At 43.3% G+C, this 16,319-nt stretch overlaps 1 protein-coding gene across 1 annotated transcript; it reads left to right on the plus strand.

The window, feature by feature from the left end:
- Positions 1–7,739: 7,739 nt before the first annotated feature.
- On the plus strand, positions 7,740–10,894 carry LOC139477139 (perlucin-like). Its single transcript, XM_071259691.1, has 4 exons — positions 7,740–7,824; positions 8,939–9,024; positions 10,150–10,243; positions 10,668–10,894. The coding sequence occupies exons 1-4, from the start codon at positions 7,740–7,742 to the stop codon at positions 10,892–10,894; spliced, it is 492 nt and encodes a 163-aa protein (XP_071115792.1).
- Positions 10,895–16,319: the final 5,425 nt, after the last annotated feature.

Consider the following 16,319-nt stretch of genomic DNA (forward strand, 5'->3'; position numbering starts at 1 on the left):
AAGAATGTCATGTCCGAACCTTAGAACCCGTCATGTGTGAAGTGAGTAAGCATGTCATGTCCACCCTTAGTAAAGTCATGTATGAAGAGAGTAAGCATGTCATGTCCACCCTTAGTACCCGTTACGTGTAAAGTGAGTAAGCATGTCCTGTCCTCTCTTTGTACCCGTCATGTGTGAAGTGAGTAAGCATGTCCTTTCCATCCTTAGTACCCGTTACGTGTGAAGTGAATAAGCATGTCCTGTCCTCTCTTTGTACCCGTCATGTGTGAAGTTAGTAAGCATGTCATGTCCACCCTTAGTACAGTGATGTATGAAGAAAGTTAGCATGTCATGTCCACCCTTAGTACCCGTCACGTGTGAAGTGAGTAAGCATGGACTGTACTCCTTTAGTACCTGTCATATGTGAAGTGAGTAAGCACGTCATGTCCAACACCTAGTACCTGGCATGTGTGAAGTGAGTTAGCACGTCATGTCCAACACCTAGTACCCGTCATGTATGAAGTGAGTTAGCATGTACTGTACTCCTTTAGTACCTGGCATATGTGAAGTGAGTAAGCCTGTCCTGTCCAACACCTAGTACCTGGCATGTGTGAAGTGAGTAAGCATGTCATGTCCAACCCTTAGTACCTGGCATGTGTGAAGTGAGTAAGCATGTCATGTCCAACACCTAGTACCTGGCATGTGTGAAGTGAGTAAGCCTGTCCTGTCCAACACCTAGTACCTGGCATGTGTGAAGTGAGTAAGCCTGTCCTGTCCAACCCTTAGTACCTGGCATGTGTGAAGTGAGTTAGTATGTACTGTACTCCTTTAGTACCTGTCATATGTGAAGTGAGTAAGCCTGTCCTGTCCAACACCTAGTACCTGGCATGTGTGAAGTGAGTAAGCATGTACTGTCCTCCTTTAGTACCTGTCATATGTGAAGTGAGTAAGCATGTCATGTCCAACACCTAGTACCTGGCATGTGTGAAGTGAGTAAGCATGTCATGTCCAACACCTAGTACCCGTCATGTGTGAAGTCAGTAAGCATGTCATGTCCAACACCTAGTACCTGTCATGTGTGAAGTGAGTAAGCATGTCATGTCCAACACCTAGTACCTGGCATGTGTGAAGTGAGTAAGCATGTACTGTCCTCCTTTAGTACCTGTCATGTGTGAAGTCAGTAAGCATGTCATGTCCAACACCTAGTACCTGGCATGTGTGAAGTGAGTAAGCATGTACTGTCCCCCTTTAGCACCTGTCATATGTGAAGTGAGTAAGCATGTCATGTCCAACACCTAGTACCTGGCATGTGTGAAGTGAGTAAGCATGTCATGTCCAACACCTAGTACCCGTCATGTGTGAAGTCAGTAAGCATGTCATGTCCAACACCTAGTACCTGGCATGTGTGAAGTGAGTAAGCATGTACTGTCCTCCTTTAGTACCTGTCATATGTGAAGTCAGTAAGCATGTCATGTCCAACACCTAGTACCCGCCATGTGTGAAGTGAGTAAGCATGTCATGTCCAACACCTAGTACCCGCCATGTGTGAAGTGAGTAAGCATGTCATGTCCAACACCTAGTACCCGTCATGTGTGAAGTGAGTAAGCATGTCATGTCCAACACCTAGTACCTGTCATGTGTGAAGTGAGTAAGCATGTCATGTCCAACACCTAGTACCTGGCATGTGTGAAGTGAGTTAGCATGTACTGTCCTCCTTTAGTACCTTGCATGTGTGAAGTGAGTAAGCATGTACTGTCCAACACCTAGTACCCGCCATGTGTGAAGTGAGTTAGCATGTCCTGTCCAACACCTAGTACCCGCCATGTGTGAAGTGAGTAAGCATGTCATGTCCAACACCTAGTACCTGTCATGTGTGAAGTGAGTAAGCATGTCATGTCCAACACCTAGTACCTGGCATGTGTGAAGTGAGTAAGCATGTACTGTACTCCTTTAGTACCTGGCATGTGTGAAGTGAGTAAGCATGTCATGTCCAACACCTAGTTCCTGGCATGTGTGAAGTGAGTAAGCATGTCATGTCCAACACCTAGTACCTGGCATGTGTGAAGTGAGTAAGCATGTCATGTCCAACACCTAGTACCTGGCATGTGTGAAGTGAGTAAGCATGGCATGTCCAACACCTAGTACCCGTCATGTGTGAAGTGAGTAAGCATGTACTGTACTCCTTTAGTACCTGTCATATGTGAAGTCAGTAAGCATGTCATGTCCAACACCTAGTACCCGCCATGTGTGAAGTGAGTAAGCATGTCATGTCCAACACCTAGTACCCGCCATGTGTGAAGTGAGTAAGCATGTCATGTCCAACACCTAGTACCCGTCATGTGTGAAGTGAGTAAGCATGTCATGTCCAACACCTAGTACCTGTCATGTGTGAAGTGAGTAAGCATGTCATGTCCAACACCTAGTACCTGGCATGTGTGAAGTGAGTTAGCATGTACTGTCCTCCTTTAGTACCTTGCATGTGTGAAGTGAGTAAGCATGTACTGTCCAACACCTAGTACCCGCCATGTGTGAAGTGAGTTAGCATGTCCTGTCCAACACCTAGTACCCGCCATGTGTGAAGTGAGTAAGCATGTCATGTCCAACACCTAGTACCTGTCATGTGTGAAGTGAGTAAGCATGTCATGTCCAACACCTAGTACCTGGCATGTGTGAAGTGAGTAAGCATGTACTGTACTCCTTTAGTACCTGGCATGTGTGAAGTGAGTAAGCATGTCATGTCCAACACCTAGTTCCTGGCATGTGTGAAGTGAGTAAGCATGTCATGTCCAACACCTAGTACCTGGCATGTGTGAAGTGAGTAAGCATGTCATGTCCAACACCTAGTACCTGGCATGTGTGAAGTGAGTAAGCATGGCATGTCCAACACCTAGTACCCGTCATGTGTGAAGTGAGTAAGCATGTACTGTACTCCTTTAGTACCCGTCATGTGTGAAGTCAGTAAGCATGTCATGTCAACACCTAGTACCTGGCATGTGTGAAGTGAGTAAGCATGTACTGTACTCCTTTAGTACCTGTCATATGTGAAGTGAGTAAGCATGTCATGTCCAACACCTAGTACCTGGCATGTGTGAAGTGAGTTAGCATGTCATGTCCAACACCTAGTACCTGGCATGTGTGAAGTGAGTTAGCATGTACTGTCCTCCTTTAGTACCCGTCATGTGTGAAGTCAGTAAGCATGTCATGTCCAACACCTAGTACACGTCATGTGTGAAGTGAGTAAGCATGTCATGTCCAACACCTAGTACCCGCCATGTGTGAAGTGAGTAAGCATGTCATGTCCAACACCTAGTACCCGCCATGTGTGAAGTGAGTTAGCATGTCCTGTCCAACACCTAGTACCTGGCATGTGTGAAGTGAGTAAGCATGTCATGTCCAACACCTAGTACCCGCCATGTGTGAAGTGAGTTAGCATGTCCTGTCCAACACCTAGTACCCGCCATGCGTGAAGTGAGTAAGCATGTCATGTCCAACACCTAGTACCTGGCACGTGTGAAGTGAGTAAGCATGTCATGTCCAACACTTAGTACCCGCCATGTGTGAAGTGAGTAAGCATGTCATGTCCAACACCTAGTACCCGCCATGTGTGAAATGAGTAAGCATGTCATATCCAACACCTAGTACCCGCCATGTGTGAAGTGAGTAAGCATGTCATGTCCAACACTTAGTACCTGGCATGTGTGAAGTGAGTAAGCATGTCATGTCCAACACTTAGTACCTGGCATGTGTGAAGTGAGTAAGCATGTACTGTCCAACACCTAGTACCCGCCATGTGTGAAGTGAGTTAGCATGTCCTGTCCAACACCTAGTACCCGCCATGTGTGAAGTGAGTAAGCATGTCATGTCCAACACCTAGTACCTGTCACATGTGTGAAGTGAGTAAGCATGTCATGTCCAACACCTAGTACCTGGCATGTGTGAAGTGAGTAAGCATGTCATGTCCAACACCTAGTACCTGGCATGTGTGAAGTGAGTAAGCATGTCATGTCAAACACCTAGTACCCGTCATGTGTGAAGTGAGTAAGCATGTCATGTTCAACACCTAGTACCTGGCATGTGTGAAGTGAGTAAGCATGTCCAACACTTAGTACCTGGCATGTGTGAAGTGAGTAAGCATGTCATGTCCAACACCTAGTTCCTGGCATGTGTGAAGTGAGTAAGCATGTCATGTCCAACACCTAGTACCTGGCATGTGTGAAGTGAGTAAGCATGTCATGTCCAACACCTAGTACCTGGCATGTGTGAAGTGAATAAGCATGTCATGTCCAACACCTAGTACCTGGCATGTGTGAAGTGAGTAAACATGTCCTATTCTCCCCTCGTACCCGTCGTTTGTGAAGTGAGTGATACACACATGATAACTAGTAATGTTACAAGATGGCATGATTATTTCTGAATATATGAGTCCAAACTACAAAGTAGTCTTTTATCCATTTTACTTCTTTTCAATATGCCTCATTTCCACGGCCAGGAATGCATCACCGATCGTGCAGAGAAATCAATACAGTACACCAAAGTTGGCAGTTATCTGTATGACATGTCATGGTAAAGGAAAATTGGATAATAGGTTTATTGGATCATCTACCATCTTTAAGGGACTTATATGTTCCACAAATAGTTGGGAACGAACTTGAAATGAACACACAGATGCCATTCACCGTGTGGTTATAGATCCAAGTATATTTAATAACTTGTACATAAGACATAACATGTTTAAAAACCAATATGAACAACGAACAAAACATGTCGATTAGTGATGTTGGCTTCATAGTGTGTCATTCGGTCATGCAATAGTTGTTCACTTCGCTATGATGACCCGTTACACAAACACATCCCGACAGATAAGAACCATATGTTACAAAACACTTCGCACGTGGATGGAACTATATAGAATATCAAGTGACATTTTGTAATTACTGTTTACACTGTGACCAGCTTGCCGATAAGCGGATGTTTGATGTCCTTACTGACAGTGTCGATTGTAAATTAGTTCGTTTCCTTGTTTCGACATCAGCATATACACTGAAATGAGCTGAGCTTAAATTTCTTCATATTATTTACAGAATATCCCTTAAAACTAGGGAGTATCAAAAAATTATAACATTAGAATTATACTCAATGTGAAATGAAACTTTAATGCCTTCGGTGTTAAATAGGGGCGGTCGGGTAACTTGTGGTTATTCGCATTCGCTCGACACGCCGAAAGCCTGGGTTTGATTCCCGACATGGATACAATGTGCGACGCCCATTTCTAGTGCCCCACGTCTTGATATTGCAGGAATATTGCTAAAAAAAGCAGCGTAAAACGATACTCACTCACTTACGATGTTGAATACTGTATCCTCTTCGTTGTGATAAAGGGCGATTTATCATATGGTACACTGTGTAAATTTAAAACATCAAAGCCGTAGAGTAATCCGCTCGATCATCAACGGAAACAAACTCCAATGGGCGCAAACGGCAAAAGAAGCGTCAAACAGCACATGAACGGGCCATGGAGAGCCAGTGATGGCACCAGTGATTGCACCAGGTGATGGCACCAGTGATTGCACCAGGTGATGGCACCAGGTGATGGCACCAGTGATTGCAACGGGTGATGGCCCCAGGTGATGGCACCAGGTGATGGCCCCAGGTGATGGCACCAGGTGATAGCACCAGTGATGGCACCAGTAATGGCACTAGGTGGTGGCACCAGTAATGGCACCAGGTGGTGGCACCAGTAATGGCACCAGGTGGTGGCACCAGGTGATGGCACCAGGTGGTGGCACTATTGATGGCACCAGTAATGGCACTAGGTGATGGCACCAGTAATGGCACCAGGTGGTGGCACCAGTAATGGCACCAGGTGGTGGCACCAGGTGATGGCACCAGTAATGGCACCAGTGATGGCACCAGTAATGGCACCAGTAATGGCACCAGTGGTGGCACCAGTGATGGCACCAGTAATGGCACCAGTAATGGCACCAGTAATGGCACCAGGTGGTGGCACCAGGTGATGGCACCAGTGATGGCACCAGGTGATGGCACCAGTAATGGCACCAGTAATGGCACCAGTGGTGGCACCAATGATGGCACCAGTGATGGCACAAGGTGATGGCACCAGTGATGGCACCAGTGATGGCACCAGTGATGGCACCAGTGATGGCAACAGGTGATGGCACCAGTGATGGCAACAGTGATTGCTCTGGGTGATGGCACCAGTGATGGCACCAGGTAATGGCACCAAGTGATGGCACCAGGTGATGGCACCATGTGATAGCACCAGTGGTGGCACCAGGTGATGGCACCAGTGATGGCACCAGTGATAGCACCAGTGGTGGCACCAGGTGATGGCACCAGGTGATAGCAACAGTGATTGCACCAGGTGATGGCCCCAGGTGATGGCACCAGGTGATGGCACCAGTGATGGCACAATGATGGCACCAGTGATGGCACAAGGTGACGGCACCTGTGATGGCCCCAGTGATGGCACCAGGTGATGGCACCAGTGATGGCACCAGGTGATGGCACCAGTGATGGCACCAGTGATGGCTATTTTAGAAGAACATGTATAGACAAAACCGAACTATAAGAAATCTCTGCTGAAAGAGATTACCAGCCAATTCAGCAATGATACAAACTCCATATGTTCTGTTTCCATGAAATCATACTTTGGAAAATTCCCCAGTCGAGTTTATTTTCTCTGACATTTTGACGTCCTGTACCAGATGTCAATGTATTACGATGCCAAGGTGCCTGGTGTAGACCGATATTTCTCATCTAAATAACCAAGAGTTCAGATATGTTTTAAACATGTGATATTACTGAACGTCGATTTAGCAGACCGCGTCCGTGGTCTAATGGTAGAGCGGCTGCCCGGGGAGCGAACCCAGATCGCGTCATACCAAAAGACGTTAAAAGATGGTTCTTGATGTTACACTCCCTGACGCTCGGCATTAAGGAGTTAAAACAAACACTGTTCGGCTCAGAGTATACTGTGTTTGAGTGGGGTATACGTGTTAAACTTTAGTATGGTATCTTAGTGGGCTAGCACTATAAACTCGGCATACAAGCAGCCACACACACGCACACGCGCACGCACACACGCACACGCACACGCACACGCACACGCACACAGGTGCAGGCCCGTCTCAATATAAGTGCATAAATGTTGAACACGACGCTAAAGCACACAACACCTCACTCATTTTAGCAAAGCAGTTTCAAAAATAAATCAACGAAAACAAAGAAAGATAAAGTGGGATTATAAAATCTTTGCGTGTTCTAAAGTTTTCTTAATCCTATAGGGCGGTCGGGTAGCTTAGTGGTTAAAGCGGTCGCTCGTCACGCCGAAGACACGGGTTCGATTCCCGACACTGGTACAATGTGTGAAGCCCATATCTGGTGTCCCCCGCCGTGATATTGCTGGAATATTGCAAAAAGCGGCGTAAGACCATACTCACTCTTAATCCTATAGATTTAAATACACAGGGAAGCCTTATTGCTTATCAATAGGACTAAGTTCAACACAGCTGCTGCACAATTGATGATGCAGAATATATTGTGAGGTGCAACTGTGACACTGACAACCACTTAAACTGAAGCAGTTTGGCAATTCAAGTTATGGGAACATACGCATGTGTGTCATGGTAATACGCGTAGTAAGCCTAATTATAATGGAGCCATCCATCAACGTGTAGATGCATCATTGGACAGTTCCTGAACGGATGTGTATAAAGGATTGGACATGCAGTTTGGTTGATATGTGCCGCTCCAAGATGGATACGTTAACCTGCATCTTAAGCTTGCTGTGTCTTGCGTGCTGGTCCCTTCCCCGTGGTGTTGAAGGTAGGAATCTAACTGACCACCAAGGCATACCATGAACTGAAAACTAACACTTACATTTGGCTGATCGATTTGTCAATGTCGTCAGTTTCAGAAAAGTATGACCTTTGCCCATGTTCGACCACTGTTCACTGAGTGTCCTTCTGGCTCGCTGAACGGTGGTGAAGTTAAGACGTAAAAGGACGAGTAGTTATTCACTGTTCTCAGAAAGACGATGCTTGCAAGAATATAGCAGTAGAGATGTTCGATTACACCCTATGTATAATTGTATTTTTATAATTAAATATTTTTTAATCGAGCCTCTTCTCGTGACACACAACAATATAGCAAAAGGGACATGATATGTTATATAGGTATTTTGTCAGATAGCAAAATAGTTCTACTGCTGGGCTGTTTTATGCCCCTCCATGTTGGAGGAGAGTAATACATGCAGACAATCTCTACTGCATTCTACTGTTGGGCTGTGGCAAGCCTTTCTATGTTGAAGGTGGGTTGTAAAGGAGGATTGTCTCACTTACTGTTGGGCTGTTGCAAGCCTCTCTATGTTGAAGGTGGGTAGTAAAGACATATTGTCTCTACAGTCTTCCACTGTTAAGCTGTTGCAAGCCTCTCTATGTTGAAGGTGGGTAGTAAAGACATATTGTCTATACAGTCTTCCACTGTTAGGCTGTTGCAAGCATCTCTATGTTAAAGGTGGGTAGTAAAGACATATTTTCTCTACATACGTGCTCCAATGCTCTGTTTCAAAGTCCCCCCAAATTTTTTCCACATTCTGCATCGTAAAATCTTAATTTCATATCATGACACTCACAACTGAAATGGGTCACCATGGCAACTTAGAGATGCTGTGATCAGAATGATGATCGTGACGGCTTCCATTTCATCTTCAGCTGCAGTAACTAAAGGGGGAGGTTTACTTCTAAAGTCTACATTCCATACACAAGGAAATAGGCAGATTAAAAGGAAATGATCTTCAACAACACATCTTTGTCATAAAACCCTCTTTAGTTTCTTATCATTTGAGAAGGAATCCGACCTCATCCTGACAAGCTATATTCTTTCCTATTATTACTACAGTAAGAATGAACTCTGTAGTGGCTCTCATTGTTATATACAGGCACGAAGTGCACAGGCGGATTCCACAAGCATGGAGGTTCTTGTTATTGGTTCTCGAACATAAAAGGAACATTTGCAGAAGCGAGGGTGAGTGATTGATACATTCCAGAAGTCTGAAACGTCATCGGATTTGTGGGCAGTTATTTCATGACACACATCTACATTTCAGTTACGTAATTTTATCCAACTTGACGCAATTGGTAAAAAAAAATGTTAGGGGGTATGGATTTTATACAACGTTTGGTAAATGGTAAAACAACTAATTTTCAAGCTTTCTTTCGCATGATTAAGACGTTTCTGTATTGGAGAAAATATGTATCATGTGTTTGGTCAAATGTCCACATAAAATGATTAATACCACCATAAGATCTTGACAGGACGAACTACTTTAGGGTGATATCTGATGTAACAAACCGGTGTATGTGTGACACATAGAGAATCTCACCAGAGTGTCTTTTGATATCATATATATCAACACAAGTTGATAAAAGTGGAAAAATTCCGAGGCTTGCCGAGGATTTTTGCCACTTTTATCAACGAGTGTTGATATATTTGATATCAAAAGACACGAGGTGAGATTTTATTTATCATCCAACATCATTCTTCCAACCTTTTTCAAGTTGTAGACAGTAATTAGCAGTGTCTTCAGTGTAAAAAGTACTGCAAACAGCTTCAGTAGCAGAGCCATTAGTGATGTCATTTGATTGTGACGTCATGGTAACCAGTGAGATCACAATGGTCTGCAAAGCATTGTGATGTAATTTCATTGCAGCGATATCTACAGTGTAGATATCGCTTGATCTCATCCAAGCGATATCTCCTGTGGGAACCAGTTTTGGATGATAAATAACCTTCACTGCAAGGCTAAAATGTTACACCTCTAAAGTTGTTGCTTTTTGCATTGCTTACGTTCATTTATTGATCGATCTCCTAATAAGGGACTGCATAAAGTGATAAGATTGATTAACAATGTGTTTTGTAGTAAGTCAGAGATCTTCTTAACTTTGTAGCATAAGATGAGTAACTGAGATTTTTGATGGTTGTTTCCTTGCAGTGGACTGAAAAAGAGTAATTGTTCCCCTGTGAAAATCATCAAAGTTTTATTCCTGAACAGATAAAGAGAGGTGTAAACTCTTTTACATGTGTTCCTTTGTTCATAAGTCCTATGAAGAATGTGTGACATAAGTTAGAATTGTTCTTTATTCTTCACAGTCGATCTGTCGCTTCCTGGGCAGTGATCTGGTCACCATCACCAGTCACACCGAGGATGCCTTTGTCAGAGGGTATGCGACCCAGCGGGGAAAAGGTGAATACACTCAGCAGTGCCAAGTATCATTGTTTTACCCCAAATTCAATGGTACACACGTCATTGAAAAATTGTATGATATAAACATATTTTTTTCCATAAAGTGGAGGGACTGGCAAACAAGCACATTTTGCTTATCTGAATGCCTCTCCCAAACATGATACATATACAAATAGCAATGCATATAGGAAAATTGTATTCATTCCAATGGCGTAATTGTAGCGTAAAACGAGGTTTCACTGGTTCACTATAATACGTATAGGTATGTAAATAGATATTTGCATGGTTTGTGATACGTTATAAAAGATACGTGTACAAAAGTTATTTCCTATAATAATGAATACCCATTGTATGTCATATATGTTGAAATAGGCCCGTTGTCTCATACTGAACACATTCTTTGTTTTCTTATTCCGCAATGAAGCTGAAAGATACTACCTAGGGGCCACCGACCTCGGCCTGGAAGGACGCTGGGTATGGACAGGGAACAAGCCCTTCACTTACACCAACTGGGGACCAGGGCAACCAACTAACTACAAAAATAATGAACACTGCCTCGAAGCTTACAAAGGTTATGGATACGGTTGGAATGATGTTAATTGTGACAAGAAAGCAAATTTCATTTGTCAGATGTCGCCACTGAGAGGATAAATAAAACTGTTGCTGCAGTCTGTCTCTGACAGCAACAATTTCACATGTGTGATTAAGAAATAAACGTACCCGTTATGCATATATTACAGTTAACCAGATAACCAAATACATGTTACAGGGAACACACTCAGCACACTCTTGCACACTCAGATACCACGACGCAGTTTAAGTAGTAATAGGCAGTATTCTAAGCCGACCAGTCCTATTTCTAGCCCATTATTGCCGAGCGCCAGACAGGGTAACAAGTACCATCTTTTAACGTCTTTTAGTATGATACGACCGGGCACAGCACGACGGACCTTTCGCTCTCCGGGCGGACGTTCTACCACTAGACCAAGGAGGCGGTAGACAGGGTAACAAGTACCATCTTTTAACGTCTTTTAGTATGATGCGACCGGGCACAGCACGACGGACCTTTCGCTCTCCGGGCGGACGCGCTATCAAGAAACCACGAAGGCGGTCTCTCGGTAAAGCCACATTTCCAAATTAAATTGGACGCATCAGTGACAAAAATCATACCCCATGCAATTACCTTATTCAACTTGTATCATATGTTGTATCCAGATAGCATCTGTAAGACCGCCTCCGTGGTCTAGTGGTAGAGCGTCCGCCCGGAGAGCGGAAGGTCCGGAGTTCGATTGCTGGCCGCGTCATACCAAAAGACATTAAAATATAATACTTGTTGCTACCCTGTCTGGCCCTCGGCATTAAGGGGCTAAAACAAGGACTGGTCGACTCGGAGTCAGTATACTGTGTCTGAGTGGGGTATTCATGTTAAACTGCGGCATGATATCTCAGTGAGCTAGCAATATAAATCAGACCGGACTAGTACAAGCACACACACACACGTGCATTCACGTCGTTATATAAGTGCCATAATCTTGGACGCGACAAACAATGGTTCTGTAAATCATTAAAAATGTCACATGTAAAAGTGAAAGAAGACCTGGAACATGAAGTAAAATTAATAGAAAAATAAGTTCTGTTTCTTTGAGCATTTCAGATGAGGAACCGTTTTTAGAAAGTAGCTTTTAGGGAACACATTTTATGTTGGTTGGTTTGTTGATTTAAGCCGCTCTCAGCAATCTTCCAGCTATATGACGGCGGTCTGTAGATAATCAGACCAGACACACACTCTGTAGGTTCTGTAATATTAAGTGTAGGGTGTGAAAATTAGAATACATGTGAATGTCCACATAAATACAAAAAATGGTTTAGCATAATAATTTAGCGGTTTCAATAAAGAGACAAAACCCTTTCTATAGCCAATGGAAATCTCTGCATAAAGCAAAGTCGACAAAGATCCTATCTACTTGTCATAAGCATGTGTTTCTGAATCACTATAAAATAGTGATGATACCAGGTGTTCGGTGAGCGTATCCTGCCCCACCGAAAAGTAAGTATTGTTGGGGCAGAATAATAGAAAAGTTTTATATAAACTTGGATTGTTTGTGAACTATGGCTACTTCCAATAATCAATAGTTGTATTATGAAAACGTATTCACTGTAACCCTTTACCTTAGCACCCACCGTGCGTGAAGTATTTGTACATGTGCTGCCAGTCCATGGCACCCGTTACGCGTCTGATCATGTGTGGCTGGCTCTCTAGCAACCGCCTTGTGTTACATTAGTGTTCGTGGTTTGTTAAGGTCACAGCAATTTCGAAATAGTTTCTTGGTTGTGATGGAATAGCATATAATTATACACAAATAGGACACTAGTGCTTGTGTTGAAAGCTAAAGAACCGTTTTTTATTTTGTTTAGCAACGCGTCTAATGATGCCCTAAGATTGGCCATGCCATTTGTGAGTGGGTTGGGTTTAACGCCAATTATATCACGGCGTGTCAGCTTAATGTGGGAGGAAAGCCCGAAGTGATGCAGGTCTCAGACGTTTACCACTTTGGTGAAACCCACGAGCACGGGTATGGCGCTGACAAACTCAGAAACATAATCGGAGCGAAGCAGGATTCGAATCCACAATCATAGGTTTCTGGTGTGACCAAGGGACGCAACTCTGCAAAGCGAATCGCGGCGCCTTAGACGACTGGGCCGCCCGAGCCCATCCATGCCATTTGTAAAATTATGTGCTAAATTTGCGTCACTGCTCATCAGTCGTTACGAATGTACAACCTTACCCTGTTTTCGAGTTGTATAAGTGCAATAATCTTGGACGCGACGTTAAACCCAATTTCTCCTCACCTCACCAGCATCTGTTAACATTGTAAAACAAGTTTCCCAGTTGAAACTCTGGAAGTTAACAACGCCATTTTGACATACCTTTTTTACATTTTCCCGAACAACTTTTAGAACAACTTGAATAGGATCGTCAAGCTCGGAACACGCGTGTTCCAATTACGAAATCAGTTCCAGATTGCCTTCATCGATGGATGCAGACATATTTACATTCAAGGCACCAATGACGTCAGCGACACCCAGCTTCATGAACATAACACATATCATGGTTCTTAAAACATACTGAACTGTACTGAACAATGTTTATTAAGCTAAAGATTACAAATAATAACACGTGTCTGAGTATTAGTGCTTTGTTAATGTCTCAAACCATATGTCTTCAACAGCATCATCGAAAAACAGTTTTCCGGATAGAATTATGACTAAGAGCGAATATCTATTTTGACTCGAAATAGGTATATGTAGGATATGTATATTTCATGTAATTTTATTAACATTTGATGAAGGCAACCACTCAATCAATACCCGGATGGTCATGCACAAATGACACAGTCATCGCATCATAGACAGTTTTGCAAGTCACATTTGGTACTGCATATCAGATAAAATCAGATATATTGACAACTGTGTAGGCTTTTTCTGGCTGCTAATTACCAACGGAACAGCTAGTGTTCATTTGCATAGAAATATATTTACCAGTGCGACCACTGTCAGTTGATTTTAAAAAGCTTTGGTGTGAAAAATTCACTTTGCATGTGTTTGTGATGGGTGTCACGGGTGGGGCAAGATACCCTCACCTTTTCTTCGCTATCAACTGGTATTATCACTATTTGATAGTGAATCATAAACACGTGCTCATGACAATCAGTCCATTCCCGTTAATCCGGTCTAAATAGCACTGATTTAATCGGTTCCCATCATTTGCATCCGATAAAGCCGATTTTCGGATTAAAGAGTGTCGGATTAAAGAGACTTGACTGTAGTCGAATTCAATTGACGCTGATTTTAGCAAAGATTTCTGGTGAATGTTGAAAGGGTTTTGTCACTTTAATTTACAGCATGTCACAATCTGAAACAATCGTGACCAACGTTTATCTTGACGTTGATCAAGTATCACACATGTTCTGTTGCATACGTGTGAAGAACTTAGGCGCCGTCCAACTTGTTATCATACAGGTGTGCAATAACACCGAGGTGCGGACCACAGCTGTGCTGCCACTCATGATCCTAGCATTTCTGTCACCTGAAATATTACATGAAAAAAAATCTTTATATGCACAACTATACGTGATATATGCTTGATCAATCTATGTTCATGTCAAACAAAGATCCGGTATAGAATAGGTCTTCAGCAACCCATGCTTGCCATGGAGACGACTATGCTTATCACAGAGGCGACAAACGAGATCGTGTGGTCAGAGTCGCTGACTTGGTTGATGCATGCCATCGCTTCCAATTGCGCGGATCGATGCTCATGATATAAATCACTGGATTGTCTGGTCCAGACTCGATTATTTACAAACAGCTGTAGCTGCAATGTTGCTGAGTGCCGCTATAAACAACAGACCAACCAACCAATCATATCAAACACCAGGCTATTTAACAACAGCTTGCACCATGGCTCATTTAAATATGTATATTTAAGTTTGTAGCTGACTGTGGTGCAATATATAGACCTAGAAATTAGTTGAGCTCCCCTTGGTTTTGCGACCATGTCTGTTCAACAACAAGGTGTCATTCGCGTCAAGCCTGTGCTATGGTTGAGAATTTAATGGCTTGTCTTGAAGATGTGTCGCTTGACCAATGAAAACACAGAGAATGCTGCAAATGTTCAAATATTCTAATTGCAGTAATTTCATTTCAGACGAATAATGTTGCATTTGTCGAGTCCAAAGGACATGCCGATATCACTAGAGAATGACTCGACAAGGAGAATCTATTATTATTATTATTATTATTTACAGATTAAAATGTAAAATGCAGCAAAGAGGGTTTGGGTGATCCTGGCATATTCAGGCTGGTTAGGTTCATCATCAGTTGAGGGCCCTTGCCCCTGTACACGCAGCCCAGACAGCGAATGGGACTTCTCCCAGGAAGCGCTGTCTAGTCAAACCCACCCAGAACTTGTGAAGACTCACCAGCACTGCAGCCTTCTGCATTACCCAGTTTGTCAAAAGGGCTGTATTCCTGGTAGCAAACCCAGGTACGCTCCCAATGTCAGTCAACAGATCGGCAGGTACCAAATCTAAGTCACCGAGATCAATGGGGAGTCGGACAACTTGGTACTTGGGGTGCAAGCGTGACATTTCGAAAGCGATGTCCGCATGTTTGCCATGTTTTTCCTCAATCTTGTCAATCATATTAGTGTTAAAGTGGACAGAAAACTCAATGATATGAATGATTTCATCGGACTTATCAAAAAGGACAAGATGCGGTTTTTTGGCCTGGATACGTCTAAGGCTGTAAATGGGCCTATTCCAAAGAATTTTGTATTAATCATTTTCCATGACGTCCTCTAAATATTCCGGGTCGTACCATGGGTGGATCTCTGTGTCAAAACAACAAGCATGCGAAGACGGTAACACGATGATCAAGCCACCTCATTATGTCGTTTAAGATACTGTGTTTGTGCCAAAGTTGGGAATCCACCCACATTGTGTTGGACAGTCTCATTAAATTCATAACATAATCTACATTTCATATTTACATTTTGATGCAAAATCACCCATTGACTGTTTCGAGTGGGAAGTGGCCTATCCTGAGCAGCAAACAGAAAGCCTTCTGTTTCACATTTCAGGCCAGGCGACTTCATCCAAGCGAGGGACTCTGCAGGATTGCTGATCTTCTCACACTGCACATAAACTCGATGCAGTGCTCGTTCAGATAGCATTTCCTGGAAAATGGAAAGGCTACCTGAATGGTCCGAATTGATATGGCGCTTCGCTTGGTTGACACTTATTTCTGTACCGTCCAGCAGTACAGAACCATCAACAAAATCAACACAGTCGTTGAGATTATGTACCACATCCTTTGCTCGTTTTCGAAAACTGTGGAATGCCTTGTTTTCATCATGAATCTTGACATGCTTCACAAGAGGATCATCAGACGAATAAATGTGTCCAAAAGTGCACAAGACAATTCTATCATGAAGAGCCTCCACATTAATCAAACCACGCCCTCCCATCATGATTGGTAAATATAAGCGATTGAGGGAAGAGCGAGGATGGTGGGA

Source organism: Haliotis cracherodii, unplaced genomic scaffold, assembly GCF_022045235.1.
Source record: "Haliotis cracherodii isolate W230 unplaced genomic scaffold, xgHalCrac1.p SCAF_31, whole genome shotgun sequence".
Taxonomy (NCBI): domain Eukaryota; kingdom Metazoa; phylum Mollusca; class Gastropoda; order Lepetellida; family Haliotidae; genus Haliotis; species Haliotis cracherodii.

Excerpts from the sequence above, each read along its gene's own strand:
- LOC139477139 (XM_071259691.1), top strand. The coding sequence starts at position 7,740 with ATGTGCCGCTCCAAGATGGATACGTTAACCTGCATCTTAAGCTTGCTG. Across the intron at positions 9,025-10,149 it reads GAACATTTGCAGAAGCGAGG|TCGATCTGTCGCTTCCTGGG; the intron begins GTGAGTGATTGA and ends TATTCTTCACAG. Across the intron at positions 10,244-10,667 it reads TGCGACCCAGCGGGGAAAAG|CTGAAAGATACTACCTAGGG; the intron begins GTGAATACACTC and ends TCCGCAATGAAG.